This window comes from Hippopotamus amphibius, chromosome 8, assembly GCF_030028045.1.
Source record: "Hippopotamus amphibius kiboko isolate mHipAmp2 chromosome 8, mHipAmp2.hap2, whole genome shotgun sequence".
NCBI lineage: Eukaryota > Metazoa > Chordata > Mammalia > Artiodactyla > Hippopotamidae > Hippopotamus > Hippopotamus amphibius.
Window position 1 is genome coordinate 140819236 of NC_080193.1, and position 24537 is coordinate 140843772.

At 38.7% G+C, this 24537-nt stretch overlaps 1 protein-coding gene across 1 annotated transcript in view; it reads right to left on the minus strand.

Annotated features, from left to right (window-relative positions):
* Positions 1 to 23590: 23590 nt before the first annotated feature.
* Positions 23591 to 24537, minus strand: part of TTC21B (tetratricopeptide repeat domain 21B) — an 82645-nt gene continuing 81698 nt past the window's right edge. Inside the window, exon 29 of the mRNA XM_057744561.1 lies at positions 23591 to 24130. Coding sequence (XP_057600544.1) covers positions 24053 to 24130 — 78 coding nt within the window. The 3' untranslated portion in view covers positions 23591 to 24052. The remainder of the gene's footprint in view (positions 24131 to 24537) is intronic.

Below are 24537 nucleotides of genomic sequence, written 5' to 3' on the forward strand. Positions count from 1 at the left end.
CCAAGCATTTGACATTATTTAGACATCAGGCTCAGAATATAATTTCAGTCTAGTGTTTTAGAATCACGAGACTGAAATTATAAATGAATTTCTAGATGAATTAGAAAGGATAAGTGAATGAATAAGCAAACGAAAGCAAACCAAACAAACAGAACAGAAAATATAGGTTACATGTCCTTGCCTGAAACGTAATTATCACCCTTGGCTACAATGTAAGGAAGTATGTCCCACAATAAATGTTATCATTTGGTTCAAAATATTTTTTGCCTATTTTGATAAGTAGCAGATAGATGGGGGGAAAGAAAAAAATGAAGTGAATAAGAAATTACTTCATTTATTCTTTTAGGAAATGATGATAGCCCTAAACGTCTCCATGTTTATAAACCCAATGTGCCTTTTATTGGTATCTTCTCTCTCTGCCTTTTGTTACTTCTTTCTGCCATGAATTTTTTTTTTTTTTTTTTTTTAGCTGTTACACCCTTCCTTGGCCATCCCCATGCCTGCTGCAGTCACACCCTCTTCTATGGGGAAAAAAATCCTGGGTTTCGTGACGACTATGGAGAGAAGTTATTTTCTCCTTACTTCCAGGTGTGGCTGTGTGTTTGCGTGTGTGTGCCCACATACCCAAGGGAAACTCTAAGAGCTTAGTGGTGTCCTTTCTGTTCAAAATTATTCAAACCAAACGGTCATGATTTTTATTAGGATTTTTCTACCTACTAATCGATATATATATATATATATCCCATTTGGAATTCATAGTTCATTTCATTCTACAAGGTGATCAGCCAAAACCACTGGATAGAATTTTAGTAGTACCTATTTCATTGTGCAGTTCCTGTATTTTACTAGTGAGTTTAGAGTAAATTTTTTCTTTTCTCTCTTCTGCTAATGTCACAATTTTCAGATGCTAATAAAATCTGAATTTTATTTGCTCCTAGTTGCAGCAACAGCCAAATTTAGCATTGGAAATTACAAATATTACTTAATCTGAAGAGACAGCAATAGAACTTCCCAGGCTTTCTTCTCATTAGAATGCTACTCTCCAGATACAGAGTAAGTGTCATGAATGAGACTACATCCATACACTTAGCAGCAGAATTGTATCAAAGTTATGGTGACCAACTTTCCTTAGACGTCCTCTGAAGTTGAACTATTAGCATCGCTGACAGCACCTAAAAGTCAACCTACAAACAGCAGCCTCTCATACACCAAATAGAATGCCCTATTCCTGGTACGTATTCTGTAAATAGCAGAGCACAATTTCCCTTCCCTTAATCCTCAAAAGAGCCTTCACTAGCAAACATTTTTATCTCATTTTTAAGAATGAAAGAAAAATAACAGTAATAACCATTTGGCCCCACTTAGTCACTATGTAAGAAGATAGAACTGACTACCCAGGTTGGTTACAGAAGCTCAGCGGTGAAACCATTTCTGAATTGTTTCACATTCTTCCAACTTAGTCTCCCTTAAGCATCAGTCACCATCACTCTTTGCAGAAGTACAATTGTTAGAGTTGAGGAAGGGTTGAGTTATCTGGGCTCTGCACCAAGTCATGCACTGCCCATTCAGTCAAATGACATTCAAAGAGCTTGAGGACCACTGAATGCCTACCTGAATGGTTCTCACTGTGTAAGCACAGTCAGAGGGGACACAGGAGAGTGACACAAGGTCTAAAAAGCATAAACTGCAGTATACTGTGCTCCTACAATCACTCTCTTCTAATACAATAATGTCTTTTTTTAAATTCAATTTATTTATTTGGCTGCTTTGGGTCTTTGTTGCTGTGTGTGGGCTTTCTCTAGCTGCAGAGAGCAGGGGCTACTCTTCATTGTGGTAAGCGGACTTAGTGCAGTGGCTTCTCTTCTTGCAGAGCATGGGCTCTAGGTGCACTGGCTTCAGTAGCTGCAGCATGCAGGCTCAAGAGTTGTGGCTCACGGGCTCTAGAGTGCAGGCTCAAGGGTTGTGGCACAAGGGCTTAATTGCTCCAGGGCATGTGGGATCATCCCAGACCAGGGATCAAACCCATGTCCCCTGCACTGGCAGGCAGATTCTTAAACCACTGCACCACCAGGGAAGTCCACAATAATGTCTTAAGTCAGTATTAATGGAAGATCTTTTTTCAAGGGTTCACAGGTTATTTTTCTGAAAGGAATGAAAAATGCTAGAAGGTTATCTTCTAATTCCTACCTTCATTTCTTTAATGTTATTAAATAATAATAATCAGTCAACCCAGATGTCATACTGAGACAATATTTTTGTGCGAACCTAACATTCATTACAGTCACAAGCCACAAATATTGTACAACAAATTTACATGTAATACATAGCCTGCCTTGCGCCCCCCCCCCACCCCCGCCCCGGAAAGAACCTCATTCCTTTAAAAGTGACAAAACATTTAGGCATATTTCTGAGCTATATTCACATAAGATCACCAACAAGTGACATGTGATAACTTTCAAGGAAGAGAGTTTTCAAACATAATCAAATCAGTTTACCATTTGTGATAGACGTTAAGTAATCCATCCTTGATGTGTTTGGTAGTACCGTAAAACTTCTCAATAATAGTATATGCAAAAGTAAATGTATATCTAAATTTTTTCTTCTGATATATATATATATATATATATATATATATATATACACACACATATAAATTAGAACTGTAATGGCAATTAAAAATTTAATGTAATTTTTAAAACTTGATTTGAGAAATGTCCAGTGGAAAGCCACTATCAAAGCATAATATGACAATAATGAGAATATCTACCATCCATTAAATTAGAAACATCCTTACATTTTCCAACTTAAAGCTGGACAATTAATCCATGTTATTGTAATTTATTTTGTAATTTGTTTCCATTTAATGCTTGCAAGATTAACTTGTCTGAAACTTCCCTTTAATATTTTATGTCTCAAATTTCTTCCCATGTTTCTGAAAGTATTGATATTTTCTCCCCCTTGATGTATAGAAGGAGTTGCTTGAAAAAAATAATACGTGTGAAATGTGAGTGGGTATTTAGTTACACACTACCTTGGTTTAATTAGAGGGGTAAGGAGAGAAAAGCACTCTCAGAAAGATAACTGTCATGCAGACTCTTCAGTTAGTTCATCTTGTATTTTCTTTTTTCCTCTCTAATGAAAAAGAGGAAAATAAATCCTGGGCATTCCAAGGATGATTCCGAAGTGTAACCTCCATCAGATATCTAGCTACACAATTGTCTGACATTATAATAAAGGCAGTAAATAATGTTGTCCCAGAGACCAGATGAAAAGCTGGAGTTTTCGTCAGTGGCTGTGATGGAAGCTCATGATTTGGACATTATACTTGAAACCACAAAGATTTATGCACTGAGCAACAATGAAGATACTGTATAATCAACTAGGATTACAGCAAAACACCACCAAAAAAAAAAAGAAGCCCAAAGTGCTTTCAGCTCATGAAAGAAATGATTATCACGAGGAAAGAGAAATGACTGCTGGATTTAAAAGGCAATCAGGGAGAATTTTTAAAAGTAAAGTATCATCACCCTACCCCAGAAGATGTTAAAACCACAAAGAAAAATGTCTAAAGGAAAACACAATAAGCTCACAGATGAAAAACCATTTACAGAATCCATTTTAGGATGTACACTTTGCTAAATGATCTGCAAAATTAGAAAAACTGATACATTGTAGAGGTGCATTATCTGAAGAGTACACAGTGTCCAGAAGTTCTGTTGCTTCTTTCATCACAATCAATGTGAGGTTTGTGTTAGTAAGGATGTGAAGTTATTTAAAGAAGGGAGAGGAGGAGACAGCAAAAAAAGCTACAGAACTAGCATCAAGTCAAGAAGCAAAATGCAGTGCCAATAATGTTCATTTCCCAATGTGGTGGGGGATTATTAAAATATAATAAAGTAACATCTTTATCCTTCAGCTAATATATAAAAATTAAAAATCTCAGTATGCCTGAAAAAAAAGTTGTTTCTACAAAAGATGTGCTCTCTCAATACCATTCAAGAGCTGTTGTTGAAACTTGGCTCATGAAAAAGCTTCAGTTATATTTTTATATGCCATGATGCATGTCAGTTGTGCAATGTTTTGCTACTGTTTTGTTTCATGTGCACTTGTATCAACAATTTATAACAGTGGTTCTTTACTTTTATGTTTCAATACACTTGATGTAAATGTTATTTTCCCATCAGTGACAGTGACTCACTAAATAATTATGAAATCTTTTGTAGGAGACCATGTTAAGTGCTAGAACGTCTCTCCAGTGGGAAGTTTTGTTGTTGTTGTTTTATATTTAAGTATAGTTGATTAACAACGTTGTGTTAGTTTCAGCTATACAGCAAAGTGATTCAGTAATACCTATATGTGTGTGTGTGTGTGTGTGTGTATATATTCACTCTTTTTCAGATTCTTTTCTCATATAGGTTATCACAGAATATTGAGTAGAGTTCCCTGTGCTACACAGTAGGTCCTTGTTGGTTACCTATCTTATACACAATAGTGTGTATATGTTAATCTCAAGCTCCTGATTTATCCCTGCCACCCACGATTCCCCTTTGGTAACCATAAATTTGTTTTTGATATCTGTAAGTCTGTTTCTCTTTTATAAATAAGTTCATTTGTATCATTTTTTTAGATTCCACATGTAAGTGATATATGATATTTGTGTTTCTCTGACATACTTAATTTAGTATGATAATCTCTAGATCCATCCATGTTGCTGTAAATGGCATTATTTCTTTTTTATGGCTGAGTTATATCCCACTGTATATATGCACCATATCATCTTTATCCATTCCTCTGTTGACGGACATTTGGGTTGCTACTACGTCTTGAATATTGTAAACAATGCTGCAATGAACATTGGAGTGCAAGTATCCCTGAGAACCATGGTTTTCTCGGGATATATGCCCAGGAGTGGGACTGCTGGATCATATGGCAGCTCTATTTTTAGTTTTTTTAAGGAACCTCCATACTGTTCTCCATAGTGGCTGTACCAATTTATATTTCCACCAACAGGGTAGGAGGGTTCCTTTTCTCCACACTCTCTCCAACATGTATTGTTTGTAGACTTTTTGATGATGGCCATTCTGACAGGTGTAAGGTCATATCTCATTGTAGTTTTGATGTGCATTTCTCCAATAATTAGCAATGTTGAGCATCTTTTCATTTGCCTCATGGCCATCTGTATGTCTTCTTTGGAGAAATGTCTGTTTAGGTTTTCTGCCCATTTTTTGACTGGGTTGTTTGCTTTTTTGATATTGAGCTGCATGAGCTGTTTGTAGATCTTGGAGATTAAGCTCTTGCTAGTCACATCATTTGCAAATATTTTTTCCCATTCTGTGGGCTTTTTGTTTTGTTTATGGTTACCTTTGCTGTGCAAAAGCTTCTTGAGTTTAATTAGGTCCCATTTGTTTATTTTTGTTTTTCTTTCCATCACTCTAGGAGAAAGATCCAAAAAGATATTGCTGTGATTTATGCCAGTGTTCTGCCTATGTTTACCTCTAAGAGTTTTGTAGTATCAAGTCTTACACTTATGTCTTTAATCCATTTTGAGTTTATTTTTGTGTATGGTGCTAGATAATGTTCTAAATTCATTCTTTTACATGTAGCTGTTTAGTTTTCCCAGCACCATTTATTGAAAAGACTGTCTTTTCTCCATTATATAGTCTTGCCTCCTTTGTCGTAGATTAATTGACCATAGGTGTGTGACTTTATTTCTGGGTTTTTTGTCCTGTTCCATTGATCTGTTTTTGTTCCAGTACCATACTGTTTTGTTTTGTTTTCTTAAGAACTTTAATCGAGATACAGTTAGACAATAAACAGCATATATTTAGAGTGTACAATTTGGTATCCCAATCTCCCAATTCATTCACCTCCAACCCTCCCCACTTTCCCCACTTGGTGTTCATATGTTTGTTATCTACATCTGTGTCTCTATTTCTGCCTTGCATTTCCTCTTTCATAGTTGTTAGCATTTGCCTTATGTATTGAGGTGCTCCTATATTGGGTGCTCCTACATTAAGGAGCACACACTTTTTTTTTACAATTGTTATCTCCTCTTCTTGGATGGATCCCTTGATCTTTGTGTAATATCCTTTCTTGTCTCTTGTAACATTTTTTATTTGAAAGTCTATTTTATCTGATATGAGTATCGCTACTCCAGCTTTCTTTTGATTTCCATTTGCATGGAATATCTTTTTCCATCCCCTCACTTTCAGTCTGTATGTGTCCCTAGTTCTGAAGTGGGTCTCTTGTAGACAGCATATATATGGGTCTTGTTTTTGTATCCATTCAGCCAGTCTGTGTCTTCTGGTTGGTGCATTTAGTCCATTTATATTCAAGGTAATTATCAATATGTATGTTCCTATTACCATTTTCTAAATTGTTTTGTTTTTGTTTTTGTAGGTCCTTTTCTTCTCTTATGTTTCCTGCTTAGAGGAGTTCCTTTAGCATTTGTTGTAGGGCTGGTTTGGTGGTGCTGAATTCTCTTAGCTGTTGCTTGTCTGGAAAGCTTTTGATTTCTCTGTCGAATCTGAATGGGATCCTTGCTGGGTAGAGTATTCTTGGTTGTAGTTTCTTCCCTTTCATCACTTGAACTATATCATGCCACTCCCTTCTGGCTTGCAGAGTTTCTGCTGAGAAATCAGCTGTTACCCTTATGGGAGTTCACTTGTAAGTTATTTGTCGTTTTTCCCTTGTTGCTTTTGATAACTTTTCTCTGTCTTTAATTTTTGTCAATTTGACTGCTATATGTCTTGGCGTGTTTCTCCTTGGGCTTATCCTGCCTGGGACTCTCTGCGTTTCCTGGACTTGGGTAGCTATTTCCTTTCCCATGTTAGGGAAGTTTTCGACTATAACCTCTTCCAGTATTTTCTTGGATCCTTTCTCTCTCCCTTCTCCTTCTGGGACCCCTATAATGTGAATGTTTGTGTGTTTAACATTGTCCCAGAGGTCTCTTATGCTGTCTTCAGTTCTTTTCATTCTTTTTTCTTTATTCTTTACCAGTTCAGTGATTATCACCATTCTGTCTTCCAGGTCACTTATTCACCCTTCTGCCTCCATTAATCTGCTTCCTTCTGGTTCCTTCTAGTGTATTTTTCATTTCCGTTATTGTGTTGCATATCTCTGTTTGTTTGCTCTTTAATTCTTCTAGGTCTTTGGTAAACTTTTCTATCTTTGCATCCAGTCTTTTTTCAAAGTCATGGATCATCTTTACTATCATTATTCTGAATTCTTTTTCTGGAAGGGAGCCTATCTCCTCTTCATTTAGTTGTTTTTCTGGGGTTTTACCCTGTCCCTTCATCTGGTACAAAGTCCTCTGCTTTTTCATTTTCTCTATCTTTCTGTGGCTGTGGTTTTCAGTTCCACAAGACGAAATACTGCTAATACTGCTTGATACTGCTGTCTGCCCTCTTGTGGAGGAAGCTATCTAGGAGGCTCGTGCGTGCTTCCTGATGGGAGGGACTAACGGTGGGTAGGGCTGGGTGGGCAGAGCTCAGTAAGACTTTAATCCAATTTGGTGGGCGGAGCTCAGTAAAACTTTAATCTGCTTGTCTGCCAATGGGTAGGGCTGTGTTCCCACCCTGTTGGTCATTTGGCCTGAGGCCACCTAGCACTGGAGCCCACAGGCTCTTTGGTAGGGCTAATGGCAGCCAATGAACACTTCCCAGAACCCCTGCATCCAGTGCCCCTGTCTCCTCAGTGAGCCACAGCTGCCCCCCACCTCAGCAGGCAACCCTCCAACACCAGCAGGTAGGTCTGGTTCAGTCTCCTATGGGGTCACTCTTCCTTCCCCCTGGGTCCTGGTGAGGACATTATTTTTTGTGTGCTCTCCAAGAGTGGAGTTTCTGTTTCCCCCAGTCCTGTGGAGGTCCTGCAATCAAATCCCTCTGACTTTCAAAGTCTGATTCTCTGGGGATTCCTCCTCCCATTGCTGGACTCCCAGGTTGGGAAGCCTAACATGGGGCTCAGAACCCTCACTTTAGTGGGTGGACTTCTGCAGTATACAGTTCTCCAGCTTGTGAGTCACCCACCCAGCATTTATGGGATTTGATTTTAATGCGATTGCACCCCTCCTACTGTCTCATTGCGGCTTCTCCTTTGTCTCTGGATGAGGGATGTCTTTTTTGGTGAGTTCCAGTGTCTTTCTGTCGATGATTGTTCAGCAGTTAGTTGTAATTCCTGTGCTCTTGCAAGAGGGAGTGAGTGCACGTCCTCCTACTCTGCCATCTTGATCCTATCACTACTATACTGTTTTAATGACTGTACCTTTGTAGTATTGTCTAAAGTCAGGGAACCTGATTCTGTCAGCTCCATTTTTCTTTCTCAAGATCATTTTGGCTATTTGTGGTCTTCTGTGTCTCCATACAAATTAAAGAAAAAAAAATTTGTTCTAGTTCTATGAAAAATACCATTGCATTGAATCTGTAGATTGCTTTGGGTAGTATAGTCATTTTGACAATATTGATTCTTCCAATCCAAAAACATGGTATATCTTCCCCTTTGTTTGTGTCATCTTTGATTTCTTTCATCAGTGTCCTATAGTTTTTCGAGTACAAGTCTTTTACCTCCTTAGGTAGGTCAATTCCTAGGTATTTTATTCTTTTTGATGTGGTGACAAATGGGATTCTTTAATTTTTCTTTCTGATCTTTCATTGTTAGTGTATAGAAATTCAACAGATTTCTGTGAATTAATTTTGTTTCCTGCAACTTTACCAAATTCATTGATGAGCTCTAGTGGTTTTCTGTAGCATATTTAAGATTTTCTATGAATACTATCATGTCATCTGCAGAGATAGTTTTACTTCTTTTCTAATTTAGATTCCTTTTATTTCTTTTTCTTCTCTAATTGCGATGGCTAGGACTTCCAAAACTATGTTGAATAAAACTGGCAAGAGGGGACATCCTTGTCTTATTCCTGACCTTAGAGGAAATGCTTTCATCTTTTTACCATTGAATATGATGTTAGCTGTAGGTTTGTCATATACAGCCTTCATTATGTTGAGGTAGGTTCCCTCTATGTCCACTTTCTGGAGACTTTTTTTTTTTTTAATCATAAATGGGTATTGAATTTTGTCAAAAGCTTTTTCTGTGTCTGTTGAGATGATCATGTGGTTTTTATTCTTCAATTTGTTGTGTATTATGCTGATTGATTTGCAGATATTGAAGAACCCTTGCCTCCCTGGAATAAATCCCACTTGACCATGGTGTATGATCCTTTTAACATATTGTTAGATTCAGTTTGCTGGTATTTTTTTGAGTATTTTTGTGTTGATGTTCATCAGTGATATTGACCTGTAATTTTCTATTTTTTATAGTAGCTGTCTCTGGTTTTGGTGTCAGGGTGATGGTGGCCTCACAGATTGTGTTTAGGAGTGTACCTTCCTCTGCAATTTTTTGGAATAGTTTCAGAAGGATGGATGTTAACTCTTCTCTAATTGTTTGATAGAATTTGCCTTTGAAGCCATCTGGTCCTGGACCTTTGTTTGTTGGGTGTTTTCTAATCACAGTTTCTGTCACAGTACTTGTGATTGGTCTGTTCATATTTTCCTCCTGGTTCAGTATTGGGAGATTGTATCTCTCTAATAATTTGTCCATTTCTTCTAGGTTGTCCATTTTATTGGTATATAGTTGCTTGTAGTAGTCTCTTATGAACGTTTCTATTTCTGTGGTGTCTGTTGTAACTTCTCCTCTTTATAAACTCAGGTTAGTCTAACTGAAAGCCAGTGCTCCTCATTGTAACACCCTATAGTTCAGGGCCAGGATTTGGGACTATAGTCAACTAGGCCAAGTCAAACCCAGACACCAACAATCTCCATGCAGTCTTCTGACTGAAATTCCTAATTGTGGACTGGAAATCAGGCTTTCTGATTTTCAGGAAGTAAAGCCTCTGATTATGTCAGACCATGTGGCAGACAGAAAAATCCACCCCCGCCCCTGCCAAGATACCTGTATCATTATCCCCAGAACCTACAAGTGTGTGAACTTACATGGCAGAAGCGACTTTGCAGATGTGATCAAGTTAAGGATCTTGAGATGTGGAGATTATATTGCATTTCCGCATGGGCCCAATATAATCACAAAGGTCCTTATTAGGGAAAGAGGGAGACAGGAAAGTCAGAGGAGACATGATGATGGATGCAGAGGTCAGTCGTGTGACCATGGGCCAAAGAATGCAGGCAGCTTCTAGAAGCTGGAAACATCAAGGAACAAATTCTTGCCTAGAGCTCCCAGGAGAAACACAGCTCTGCTGCCACCTTGATTTTAGCCCCTATATAAGTACTGTTTTGGACTTCAGACTCCCAAAAGTGTAAGAAAATACATTTGTGTTGTTTCAAGCCACTCATTGTGTGGTGATTTGTTACTACAGCAACAGGAAATTAACACAGACTCCTATAGCAGGGCTTTTGCCCTGACATTATGGCATCACTCACATCACTCTGAGCTGTCCTGGATCCATAACAGAAATCAGACAGAACCACCAGAGGAATTTGACAACGTTTTCTCAGTTGTATTATATTTTTTAAATTAAAAAAAAAAAATTGGATGTGTGAAGGATTGATGATCTGTTCTGACTCCAGATGGTCCTGTTCCCCTGATGACAGATGGAATCCAGGACAGGCAGCGCCCATCTATCTACATGAAAGAAGGAGGGGAATGATTGATGGAAGAAGCCAGCATGACACAGGAACTCTTCAAAGCACACTTTTTACTCTTCTGATTCTTTAGTGATATCTTTTGAATTGTAGATATTCCATTCCTGTTACAATTTTAATTCAGAACCAACTGTTCTGTTTTTCTTCTTTCCTTACTTCACTCAAAGAGTTGGGATCTTAAGCTCCTCCTGCTATTTAAGCAAAAGTAGACATTTTGTTGTTGTTCTTGTCATTGATTAGATTTGAGGTCTGATGTGCCAAAGTTTATTATTAAAAAAATCTGAATATTGAAGAGATTTTCTTTTTTAGATTATTTACATGAAAGAGGACAAAATACGTTGGCTAGAAGCCAGAACAAGAGAATTGGGGGCATCAAAAAATATCTTGAACAGAAACAGAAAAGAGCAGTGCTTAACTCCAGGCAAGGAAGGGGTTCTAGGATGGGGATAGACAAGAAGAGAGATGAAAGCACCAGGTATATATGAGTAGGGGGGTGTTGAGGGTAAAGGGGCAAGGGGAGGTGGTTACAGCTATGCAGATGGGACCTGAACAGCCTTGCAATATTCTTGCCCAAGTGTGTGCTGGCAAGATATGGTCCTGCTCATGGGAGCAGAGACTTCACCAGGAAGACTTAGCTTTTATCCAAATGACATCTCCCGCTCCTGGGGCACAGTTAGCTGTACTTGCCTTCTGCTTCACCTAAAGATTTCACTCCATCAGCTAACATCTTGTTTGGGTTCTCCCTGAAGAAATGATTTCTATCCATTTCCTTAATTTTTGCTTGGTTTCTAACTTACTTTCACCTCACAATGCCTCAGGACACACATGGGCTCGAGAAAAAGAAGACAGGTGTGGGGGAGGGGAGGGGGAGTCCTGGACACTTAATGTGGTGGCATAACAAGGAATCCTTCAGCACTCTACAGATCCAGCCTGATTTATTCCCCTCCCAGCATCTCCCTGGCTTTCACATGAGCTGGGATAATGGTTAATGGCTTCCTTTTGCCTGGTAATAATGTGTAAATTTAAGAGTCCACTTGCACAAAGGAAGGAATATAAAGGTCAAAAGTCTTGTAATATATCAACATACTTTTTGAAATAGCTTACTAATAATCAATTTGGAGAAGCACAGGTCTTTATAGAGGCTTTCTCCATGATTTGGGAAAGGACTGGCCCAGGCAGCTATCAGGTTGTTGAGACTCTTGGCAGCACAGACTCCACTAACCTCCTGGTTAAAGTGAAGTGGCACAGCCCTTGATAGGTCCTGGTTTGGGTTTTTTAGACATCTAGTAGAAAGAAAAAAGGAAGAATTATGATTTTAAATAATTCACCACATTGAAAATTATTTTTTATTAATGAAAGTTATTTTCTCTATTTTTAAACTGAAATTGGTGCTTTTTTGTGTAGTTGGTCAGCTGTGCTAGTGCTTGCGTACTTTTTTTTTTTGTAATACTGGCTTAAGTACTGTAGAGGGAGAGGTGCAAAAGGATCAGATGATGTGCTTGTAGAGGAGCCTGTGGGGTTGTCTGCCCAGCAACTTTCTGATCCACAGAGGTAGATCTGGGTGACTTGTTTCACTGGGTGTCCCTGCTCCTCACCAGACTGGGGTGAGGGCTGGGGTAAGGGGCTATATAGTTGAGTGGCTGCGCGTGGCTAAATCTGCAACGCGGATGGGAGTGGTGAAATATCTGTGGGAGGACATGTCTGCTCAGTGAGGGTTCAATGCCTGGCACAGAATTGGTCTTCAGTGAGGATCTGTTCAATGACCTGACTTTGTAAATGGGTGAATAGACGAATATAGACATGCCCAAGGCAGCAGGTATTCTAGTCCCTGGTTCCAGTTGCTTCCTGCCTCTTACCTTCAGGGCAGACCTAAGTAAGCCTCCATGATCCTTGGAACTTTACACATAACTCAGGCCATCTTAGGTTGGTTTCTGTTACTTGCAAGTTGTAATCACTGTTCATAACAAGGAGCTTGGAATTGGCTTTGAGATAAACAGGAAAAAAAGCTATAGAACTTATTCTGTGTGTGTGTGTGTATTTATGAGTGTGTGTGCACGTCTATGTAGTGTCGTGTGTGTATACGTATATATGCATCTATTCGTATGAGATGGATAAATTAATCAGTGTCCCTGAGCTCTGTTCCTTATGTCTAAAATAAAGGGGTTAGACTAATGATCTGAAATAAGAGCTTATACTTTCCAGGAATTATGTCAATGATTTATCAGTAAATCACCAGAAGGTATACTGTTGCCAGAAAAGAGAGCCCAAGACAGCACTTTGGGAGTTCAGGTACTTTCCATGTTGTTTCATTGCTGAAAACAGTTTGGCAGATCTTTTGGAAGTGCATTGTTTGGGGGTCGCACATGATTTTAACTCTGCTCATGCAAGGCAATCTTCAGTCTGAGGAATACGGTGACTGAGGGTGCTGGTAACACCAGTTTGGGTAGGAAAGCAAAATTTAGCTATAAAGTAGCAGTGAGACTTTTCCCCGTGAATTGGCCCTGGCGGCAAACCATGAGGAGTGCCATGTCAGTACAGAGAGAATATTGGTGGGAATGATGTACAAACTGAAGTGTCCAAAGGGTGGATAAGCTGCAGTAGGCATCCCCAAACTTGGCTGCTCCTCTTTTTGATGGGACCTCCATATCCCTCCCACATCAAGCACAGCGCTGGTCATGGCCCAGGTGTTCAATAATGATTAACACTGTGATTGATAAGCCCAGTTCATAACACCAGCTGTCATTGGTGTTTGAATCCTTATTAATGCCAGCTGCTTTCCATATATTTTTTTTTTTTACATATATTTTCTTATTTCACCCTGTCAGCAATCCTCTTTTTATTCTCATTTTAAATGTTAGGAAATCGAGACTTCGAGAATGAAAGGAACTTTCCCCAAATCACACTGCTGACAAGCAGCAGAGGGTGCTGAGCCACTCGTCTGACTCCAGAGCCCACTGTGCTGTGCTGCCTCTCTCTTCTCAGCCATGCTGGAGGCAAGTGAGAACGTCGCAAAACGTTTTGCCTTATACCTGATTTAACTATCAGTTATAAAGATTCCTCACAAAACAGTATGGATCTGAATCATAATGGCCTCCTGAATAGGATAGGCTGCCTAGAAAATAAGGTCGGGGATCACAAATGCTTAAAAATTGTACATCGGTGTTTTTACAATGTGGAAATACATGAATTTCTAGCTGTTGTTTTCGCTGCGTATTTTCAGAATGTCTGAAAGGCAGCGTATCTTCTACAGCCCTCGTCTCTCTGTGGCTCAGTTGTTCACGTGAGCTTTACTGGCATGTGTCATTGTTCTCCCTTCTCCTACATGCCCTAAGGTAGGGCACTTCTGCCACCCACTGAAGCTCACTTCTAAAACACTAATGGCTTTGGGGGAATAGCAGAGGGGTTAGTTATTTTTTCAGGTTAGTGTGGAGAAAAAGGATTAGTGCAGACTCTTCGCAGATGCCTGATTTCTAGTCAGCATGCTGCTTGAGTCCCTGGTTGAACGCACTTCAGCCATCCTGTGCCTAAGGAGAAAAACACTCCCGCCTCACGTTGCTATGGTAACTGATGCTCAGCAGGCAGTTGCAGTTTCATTTAACATAACTGGCTTTTAGAAGTTGAGGGGAAAATATGCTTTCATGTAAGAGAAAAGGGACGACAAGCGATTTAATTAATGTGTTTCAATTTAACATAGGGATACAGGTCACTTCCACTGTTCGACTGTAGCGTGAATAGTTCTGTTTTATATCTGTATCAGATGTAAGGCATCAAAAGGTGGAATATTTCTCTCATCATGTGTGAAGTGCACAAAGTGAGCAGAAATGAAGAGACAGGGGTTGCGTTGGAGCCTTTGCAAAAGGTTTTTCACTTTATAAAACCATCTCAGCTTGAGCGTATATAGGAGAATTGCTTCCTCTTCTTGCATCCACAAAAGAGGCCTGAGAGATGGGTTGCTAAGCAACCTCACATCGAAGACTGGGGCGCTTCGAAATTAACATAGCTGACCTCCCCATCATCTCTGCAGCTCTGCTGTTCAAAACCATTTTGTGAGGCCATGAGACTCAAGAAAATAGATATAAAATGTAAATACAAAAATAAGAATAGGGGAAATAAATCTGACTTTTTCAACAACCAGAATTCACTCAATGAAAAAAGGCAGCAGTTTGAAAAAGCAGGTTGAGGGGAAAATGGTGTTAGTTGCTGTAAACCAGAAACTAGTATTCTGAGTAATCTAAAAAGAAAATTTTCCTAGCTATGTTTTTAGAGATGTTTATAACTGCCATGTAAACTATCACAGCAAAAGGTCCGAAAATACCCTAGGACAAACAAAAAATAAATCCATTTATGACCATATGTATCTACTACATATTAAAAAAAAAAAATCCCAACCCTCAATCCTCAGCACATGATGTTTTGCTTAAGCTCCAGAGTCTCCTACTTTTTTTCTTGGCACTGCATCATTAATACAATACTGGTTGGTGTCGGAAGGGATGGTATTTATTTTGCAAAAAGATGAATATTTGGAAGGAAACTGCAAGGCTGGTCTATGAAGCAGAGTACACCTTCCTGTCATCAATAAATTGAGGGCATGGGGTTGGGGGGGCAGGGGCAAAGGGGAAGCTGGGACGAAGCAAGAGAGTAGCACAGACATATATATACTACCAACTGTAAAATAGTCAGTGGGAAGTTGTTGTATAACAAAGGGAGTCCAACTCGAGGATGGAAGATGCCTTAGAGGACTGGGGCGGGGAGGGTGGGGGGGACTCGATGGGGGGAAGTCAAGGAAGGGAGGGAATATGGAGATATGTGTATAAAAACAGATGACTGAACCTGGTGTACCCCCCAAAAAATAAAAAATAAAATAAAATAAAAAATAAAAAAAAATAGAAAAATAAATGAGATTAAAAAAAAAAAAGATGAATATTTGGAAGGAAACTGCAAGGCTGGTCTATGAAGCAGAGTACACCTTCCTGTCATCAATAAATTGAGGGCATGGGGTTGGGGGGGCAGGGGCAAAGGGGAAGCTGGGACGAAGTGAGAGAGTAGCATAGACATATATATACTACCAACTGTAAAATAGATAGCCAGTGGGAAGTTGCTGTATAACAAAGGGAGATCAACTCAATGATGGGTGATGCCTTAGAGGGCCAGGATGGGGATGGTGGGGGGGGAGTCGTGGGAGGGAGGGGATATGGGTATATGTGTATAAATACAGCTGATTCACTTTGGTGTACCTCATAAGCTGGTACAAGAGTGTAAAGCAATTATATTCCAATAAGGAGCTAAAACTATATAAATAAAAATAAATAAAAATAAATCATTTAGTTTGATTTTTTAAATATCTCACACCACTGGGAAATGCTTATGGTAACATTTTAAAACATGTTAACTTTATAAACATTAAAATCAATCAAAATTGATGGTACTGGGGAAAGTGGGGGACAAATCTTGAGTTCTTTTTGGTAGGTTTGTTTCCTGTTGTATTTGGGTGAAGCAATTTTGAAATGATTTTAGATGGATTATAGAATTGAAGAAATGAACAAATATGATGAAGTTGCTTGGACTGAGGGTCTCACTGTGGAATAAGGGCCATACAAATGAACACTGGGGGAGCACAAGAAAGAACCCTGTGGCAATAAATTTAATTTGGAGGAATTGGTATAATTTTGTGATTTCTGAAACGTTTCAGGATGTGTGTATTCACACCTGTGTATGTAAATGTGTGGACATATATGTGTGTATATACGCATGTGAGTGCACATATACATACATGTTTCCTATGTGCTGAAAGGGTTTAGGAACAATTCACCCTCATGGCACTGAGCACACTTTTTACTAAGATCTTGGTCTCTAATACCATTGCCCCACTAAAGGGCTCCTCAGAGAAATGGCTGCTTCCAGGGCTGGGGCAGGGTAATTAGAAGTTGAACATGGGATATTTTGTTATGCTAGAAAGTAGGAAAGTGCTTAAAAAAAAAAAAAAAAAAAAAGAAAAAGTAAAAAGGTAGGGTTAGTCACAAGGCCACCAAAGGAGCCAACTTGAAGTGATCCTGCTGCCCAAATCTGAAACCATTTGAGCATCAAAACAATTAAAGGTATTAGTGAATTATGAACCATTGAAAAAACAGGAATTCATGAACATATATGATATTAAATAATAAATTAAATATGTAAAAAGAATAATATATATGCAAAGGGGAGGAGGGGCTTTTGCTTATAGTAAAATGCTAAGGGCTGACTGGTTAGAACATGTGGAGAAAGTGGTGACGTTAGAATATCATCATTTATAATCATCACAGTGAATATTAAATCAGGCAGGAATCAGGCTAATCTAGGGGAACTTTTTGAAGGAGCAGAATATTTGTATGACCTAAAAGTGTTATTAGTTGCAAGGGAAAACGTAACAACTATATAGTAGAAAAGTTTGACTTGTGTAATCAAGATTAACGTCTCCAATGAGTGCAGTTGGACACTGTGTATTTCCAGATGTGATACCATGAGGACACCACATCACTTATATAGTATTATGGCCAGAAATGCTCAACCCAAATTGAATCTTAAGGAAACTATCAGACGAACCCCAAACAAAGGAACACTCAAAAAACGGGGGAGGGGGAGACAGAGGACTGTATTTTCAAAAATGGCTATTTTATAAAAGAGGAAGCCTGTGGAAATGCTCCAGATTAAACATGACTAAAGACATGACACATAAATGCAATACCCAATCCCACAGTGGAACCCAACTGGAGGGAAAAGATGCTATAAAGGATATTATTGGATTAGTTGGCGGTAAAGAGTGGCAGATTAAAATTTTTGCATCTACGTTGAATTAACTGATGTTTATAACTGTACTGCGATTAAGCTGGAGAACATCCCTAGTCTCAGGAAGTACACAATGAAGTACTTTGGAGTACAGAGGCATGTATGATGTATGCAACTTACCCTCAAAATGTTCAGAAAAAACATTTTACATATAGGTGTGTATATGTGTGTGTGTATAAACATATCTATAAAATTTGTACATACAGAGAAGATGCAAATGAGGTAACATAACAATATTTTAGTATGTATCTGGGTGAATGGCAAGTGGGTACTCTTCCTACTTTTCTTTCTTCTTTTTTTTTTTTTTCTGGTCCACAACCTATTGGAATTTGACAGCCATGATTGGCCTTTGGGGATAAAGGAGTGCCTGAGATTTAGGCTTTATCTCCATGGGACTCACCAGCTTCTCGTACTTTTCTTATTCACGAAACTTCTTTAAGTTTGAAATGATTTCCAAGTGAAAAATTAAAAAAAAAAAATCAACCAAAAATTTTTTTTCTTTTTGTGGAAAAAAACCAATCTTTATTGTAACTAAAATGATATTTACCTTTTAAGAAATCTGTGGAAACAGCAGTAACTTAACACACACAAAAAGATATTACATGTCATAAGAGACAGCAGAGTTACTCACTTGGCACAGAGAAGTGGCATCAGGATCCAGACACATCTCATTGGTCTCATTTCTTCCCTTGACCTCTGTGTGGTCTGTGCTCCATCATTTTAACTTTGCTCTTGGATGTTCTCGATATACTGGACTTTTCCCTATCCCCATATCCCCCTCAAACTATCCTCTGCAATTTGTTTTTTTTTTTTTTTAATAATTTTTATTTTTGGCTGTGTTAGGTCTTCGTTGCTGCACGCAGGCTTTCTCTAGTTGTGGAGAGCAGAGGCTACTCTTCATTGTGGTGGCTTCTGTTGTTGCAGAGCCTGGGCTTTAGGCATGTGGGCTTCAGTAGTTGTGGCACACGGACTTAGTTGCTCTGTGGCATGTGGGGTCTTCCTGGACTAGGGATCAAACCTATGTCCCCAGCATTGGCAGGCAGATTCTTAACCACTGCTCCATCTGGGAAGTCCTGCAATTTGTGACTTAAGTTAATGTGAAAAATCGGCCAGAAACTTTTCAAGAAAGTATATGTCAGGGAGTTTTCATTCACTGACTAGAGCAATTTTAGTAGTATTTAACTTAAACTGTTTGAAAAGAGCATTTATATAACTGCTTAGCATTTTAGCATATTTTTTCCTTCAGTCTTCTTTAAGCTTAGTGTGTTTTCCAAAAATTGTTTAATCTCTAGCTGTGAAACAGGACCCATTACCCATTATAAGTGAGGATACTACTGAATATTTCACAGTCCTGTTCTTAGTGTTTCAAGTTTGCTTTTTTTTGTTTGTTTGTTTTTTTAAGGTTTTTATATAATTTACCCATTAAAAATAAAACTAGCTTGCCTTTGGCGGAAACTGAAATAGTAATTACTTTCTTAAAATACACTTGTTTTTTTTTTTAAACAGTTTCTTTCACATTGCCAAAAGAATGTGTTTGAAGAAAGATAAAAATAACATAACACACTATTCAAAAACAGCCCGGTTTAAAGATTGCCATAGATTCTAAGGTTATACCACTCGGAAGGAAGACATTTAGAACCTGCTCATTACTCAGCTTTCCTCATTTATGGGATCAAATTGCTTTTATGGGCAGTGTGCCAGGTTCATTTATGTGCACTGTAAGGCAGATTGTAGAGTCGAGCATTTCGCGAGAAAACATCTGGTCCTTAAGAAGAGTATTAAAAGGTGGGTCACACTTTTTTGCTCAGAAGTATGATTGATGACGTTATAGTAACCCCCCTCTAATCTGGCAGGCAGACTTCCAGCAACTACAACCAGGAACCTGGAAGTAAGGGGAAAACATTTCAGAGCCCAAGGAAAACAGAGGCCCCCAAATTCCATGCATATGAAGGAGTGGTACTGCCTTTAGGTCAAAGTCCATTCTAATTATTATAAAACTGATGGAGCCAATTAGCATAAGGGCTCCTGAGGCCACCTTGATCTGTAACACCTCTTTCTACAGTCATTTTGTTCCTTTTCTCCCTCTGCAAAAACCACACATCCCACCGCCTGGACCCCTTTTCCTATTCAGGTTTCCCCTTCTTCTCTTTATTATATCTTCAATATCTACTGACTTTTCCCCATAAATATTCCCAGATGCTCACGTAGCTCCTGCCTTGAAAAACAGAAAACAAAAACCCTTTCATAAACCTCTAGAGCCATCACTCTATTGCTCCCTTATCCGCAGCCCTATAGCCGAACATTTTTCTCTCCTGTCTCTAGTTCCTCACCTTCCATTCCAACTTTGTTCAAATTTAGTAAGGGGTCCTCTTCCTCCAAAGAGGGTGCAGTTGCAGGTGTGAGACCCAGAGTGCTAGCTTCTGCGCCTCTGCTTCTGTGTCCAGGACTCACACAGCACAACCTCACACTGTGGCCCTGTGTGACTGCAGTTATTTCCTCTGGCTTCTTATTAGTTACATTTGGTAGGATCATCATTAAATGTGTTACTAGAATCATGGAAAGTACGGAAACCTGGTTTCGCTCTCGCTTTTTTCTGTAGTTGCAGGACTGTGCGCTTCCCTCCTCTCGACGAGAGGTACTCGCATCTCCCTTAGTAACTCCTGTGCTCTCCTATTACTGCTGTGATCACCACTCTCCTAGTTCCATTTTCTGGCAGAGTCTTTTTCAGTCTTCTACTTCTTGAATCTTGTTCTCTGACAATTGAAATAAACCAGATGACATTTTGTACAAACCATTAGTAGTAAAGTGTGGGTGTTGAGTTGAAAGTCAGCTTTTGTTTAGTTTTTTTCTACTCATATGTAAGAAAGCTATTCTTTTTTTTTTTTAAGGGAAAAAACTTTATTTTTAGTACATGCGTTCATTGACATTAACTTGAAAAATGGCAAATTTTTCATCACTATTTCATCACTCAGATATAACTACTGATAAAAACTGGGTTAGTCTCATTTAGTTGTGTGTGTGTGTATCATACATACATCTATTTATATTCTTTTGCAAACTAATGTTATACAAACAGTTGTTGCCTGCATTTTTACTTATTTGTGGGAATTTTAGCAGTTAAAAATCTTAAACTTTTTTAAAAATAATAAAGGAAAATCTTTGAAAACAGTTTCTGATGACTACATAGTACTTCATTATCGGGTAAACTAACACATTTGACCACTTCATTTATGTTGAATGTTTTGGCAATAACCAAAAAACCCAAGCTTTTTGCTTCTACAGTTTCATAAGCCAAAAAGCTTTGAGAACATTTCTGAATGTCCCCTATGATAAATTTCTCTAAGTGGGATTACTTGGTTAAAAGAATCTATATGGCCAAATTGCCCTTCAGAAAGGATGAATGTGGTGGTTTTCTTGCACTATTGCCAATCTTTCATTAAAAACAGTAAAGCTAAATAAAACATAAAAGCAGTTTGCTACTTTATCAGCACTAGCCCTGTTATGTGATCCCATTATTAAGGCTCTCCACTTATCTCCAGATCTAAACTAGGAGAGTTCGTCAGTCTTCTTAACTGGTCTTTTGGTTTCCATAGTGATTCTATCATCTACCCCAGTGCAAAGTTTAACCTAGCTTCCTCAGCTGTCCATACATAAAACCCTTCCAGAACTGCTCTAGGTTCTTGACTTCTGGGAAAGAAAGCTGTTTCCTTTTGGGACCCAGTTCACCATACCAGCTGGCCTAAGGTCAAAGGGCACTGAACTTACAACTGCTTCCTTACTATGCGGGTGGTGGTATTCAGACTCCAGATTCACAGGAAGTTCTTTCATTCATGTTGTGTCCCTCCCTCTCCGTCCTCTGTGTGGGCCCCAGACTCTCACTGAACATGCCACGGGCACAGATCCCTTCACGCAGCAGTTCAGTTTGAGTTCCAGCTTTCCTGGATGTGTGGCCTTGGGCACGTGAACAAAAAAAACATCAGAGATTAGCAAGTGCGAAATAGAGAGTTTAACAAGGCTGACAGGGTACGGACTGACATGATGGCTACTTTAGAGTGTCGGCCTGGACACGGGCAGGGCCTCTGAGGAGGTGATAATAAACTGATACCTGAATGAAAGAAAGAATAAGCCTAGAGAGGGAAGCCTGGAGACAGTAAGCGGGGATTCAGGAGAGGAGAGTAGGGAGAAAATTCCAGCAAAGGAGAGAAGGACAAAAGTCTGCTCGAGGTGGATGAAGTGATTTACGCACGTAAAGAGTGCAATGTAACTTCTGCTGGGGGGAGGGGAGTGAGAGAGAGAGGGAAGGAGACAATGAATGAGAATCCTGCCTCCTGTACAGCTACGCTTCTAGGGGAACTGACTTCTCCATCTCACCTTCGCCTGCATTGTCTCTTCTTCTGTGAAGGTTCTTCTCAATGGCAACTACTACTACCTGGCCCTGTGTGGTTTATAATAAGGAAGTAAAGCTACTATTTATTAAGAGTCTAGGTGAGTTCCATTCATTATAGATTTTAAGTACAGTCTCTCATTTAATTCTTACAACGACCCGAGGAAGGGTATTATCCTGATATGCTTCTTTATGGATGAGAAAACTGAGGCTCAGAGAGCCCGTGTAACTTGAGAAAGAAGGACGATCTAGCCAGTAGCAAAGCCAGACGTTAAACCTAGGCCGGTCGGTCGGACTTCAGACCCACGGCCTTCACTGCCACACTACTCCTCGCTCCTCGCTGACACGTCTCTTTGGTAGTTTCCACATTTGTAAGAACGTTCGTTCTGCGCAGTTCTTCTTGTTCCTCGTTACCTAGCCATCTCAGTGTCATCTGTGAGCCAGATGCAGATAAGAGAATTTTTCTTATAGACACAGTCTCTCTTAGTTATGGGAGGCATCTAAATATAGGAAAGGCTGGTGTAGAATCCAGGTTCTGAGGATTTTTCTGTGACCTCTGGCAAATCATTTAACTTGAGCCTCATCTCATCATCTGAAAACTCTTATTTTTCTCGAGCGTTGATAAGTAAAAGACATAAGGAAGTTCCTAGAATAGTATCTAACAACAAATGGCAGAATAAGTGGCTGCTTAAGAAACAAACTCCTCATTTTACTGATAGGAAAACTGATTTGGAAATGTCTTGCTGGAGAGAACAGATGTTCCACTTTCTCTATCCAATGTCCATGATTCTAGCATTCCACGATGTAGGCTCACTGGAACTGCTAAGGGTATTATGTTATATCATGTCTTTAACAATGTCCATTCAGGCCGAAAGGTTACAGAGAAAGAGAGAATCTGTCACAGTGCCAGAACTGTAAAACAAGGATAATAATGTCTATAGCATAGGACTGGGGGATAAAATGTAATAAGACTTGCATTTTAACAGGCATGAAACGTTTCATAAATGCTCTACTTATTACACATTTTCATGGAATGCCATACATAAGAGAATGACTAGAAGCAAACAGACAATTGGAATTAAAAGGACTGTGGAAAATTGGAGAAGTGACCAGAAACTAGAACGTAGCTCAAAAGAAATAAACACGAGGTACTTAAGGAAAAGCAAGTGGCCTTTAAAAATACTGGTTACTGAAAATGCAATTAAAATTGAAGAACGTGTTTATTGTATTTTTAAAGGCAACTGAAGAAAATGTAGATAACATACTAAAAATGATGCTAAGAATTGAGTTTATGAAGATGAGGTGAAATGCAGTGGAACAGTGAGTGCTCTCTCAGGCTGGTGGCAGGGATGCTAGGGATAGTGGGTTCACGGCTGCTTTCACAGGGTGTGCTTTGCGAGTCCCTGCTGACCAAAAATATCCTCCACCAGATGTGAAGTGTCTCAAGTTACACCAAAGACCTCGTCTTTGGGCTAAGGTTAAATATTGCTATAAAGGTTTACCTACTTAAACTAATTTCAGGCACTGGCTATTTCTTAAAAGGATCACATTGGCATTGAGAGCAGGAAGAATCGGTTCAACAGAGAAGGGAAACTCACACTCTTTATACTTTCCCAAAAAGAATTTTCTGAGAAAGTCGTATTTTCTGTAATACTATGCATTAATGTGGGGAGCTTACCCCAGATTTTGCAAAACTCACCACGTCTTTTGAGTTCCAAGAGGAATACAAATCATAAATGTATAAAACCTTTATTAAAAATATATTTTCTTTTCCATAAATATTTACAGGGAAATTTACTCAAACCTTTGAAATAACAGAATATCACAAAAATGCTTAACAGAGAACAACAGTATTTTAAAAGTAATTTCCTGAAAGAAACAACTAATATTCCTTAGAAAAGATATAAGATACTTAACTACCTAGATTTTAACAAAATATGCTTTATAAAAATAGGTTATAATCTTTACCACAGAGTCACCAAATCCGTACCTAATCAAGAGAGTCAATTAACTAAATCAGCTTTCCTTCACCTCCATCAGAAGACACCCCTTTAACACAGCATTTCTCTTTATATACAACAGCAGCCTCTGCTGGAGAAAGAAAAGTATGCTTTCTATTACAAAGAACTAGCTTCAACCTATTTTGAACTGGAAGAACTCAGATTCTTTTCATTTCTTAAAAAAGTTAAAATAATTTTCAAGGTCTTAAAGATGTACGAGCCTTATCAAGTATATCCTTTCTGATTTTGGGGTAAGTTGGATGTGCTTCAAGGACCTGCAAAAATACACACACAAAGAAAAAACAAAGTAAGACAAAAGCATAACACCTTGTAATTCATTACTAAGAATGGGGAGCCACAAAACTTCCTAGAAACGGCATTACAGTTGAGATTCCATTATACTAATATCACAAATACAACAATACTTCTTAAAGGTGACATCTGAGATGTGACATGATGACTCATTTCTATTAACAGTAATTAGATGAAAACAGTAGAATATAATACTACATGTGGAAAATACAACAAATATAATTATTTCCTTAATAGATCAGTTATAGAAAACAATTATGTATCAATGATTTAAGATACTTTAAAAAAATCTATTTATGCATGATATTTAATAAACCTTTAGTTGTTTTTACCCAGGAGCACACATCAGATTTACCTGGAATGATTGTGA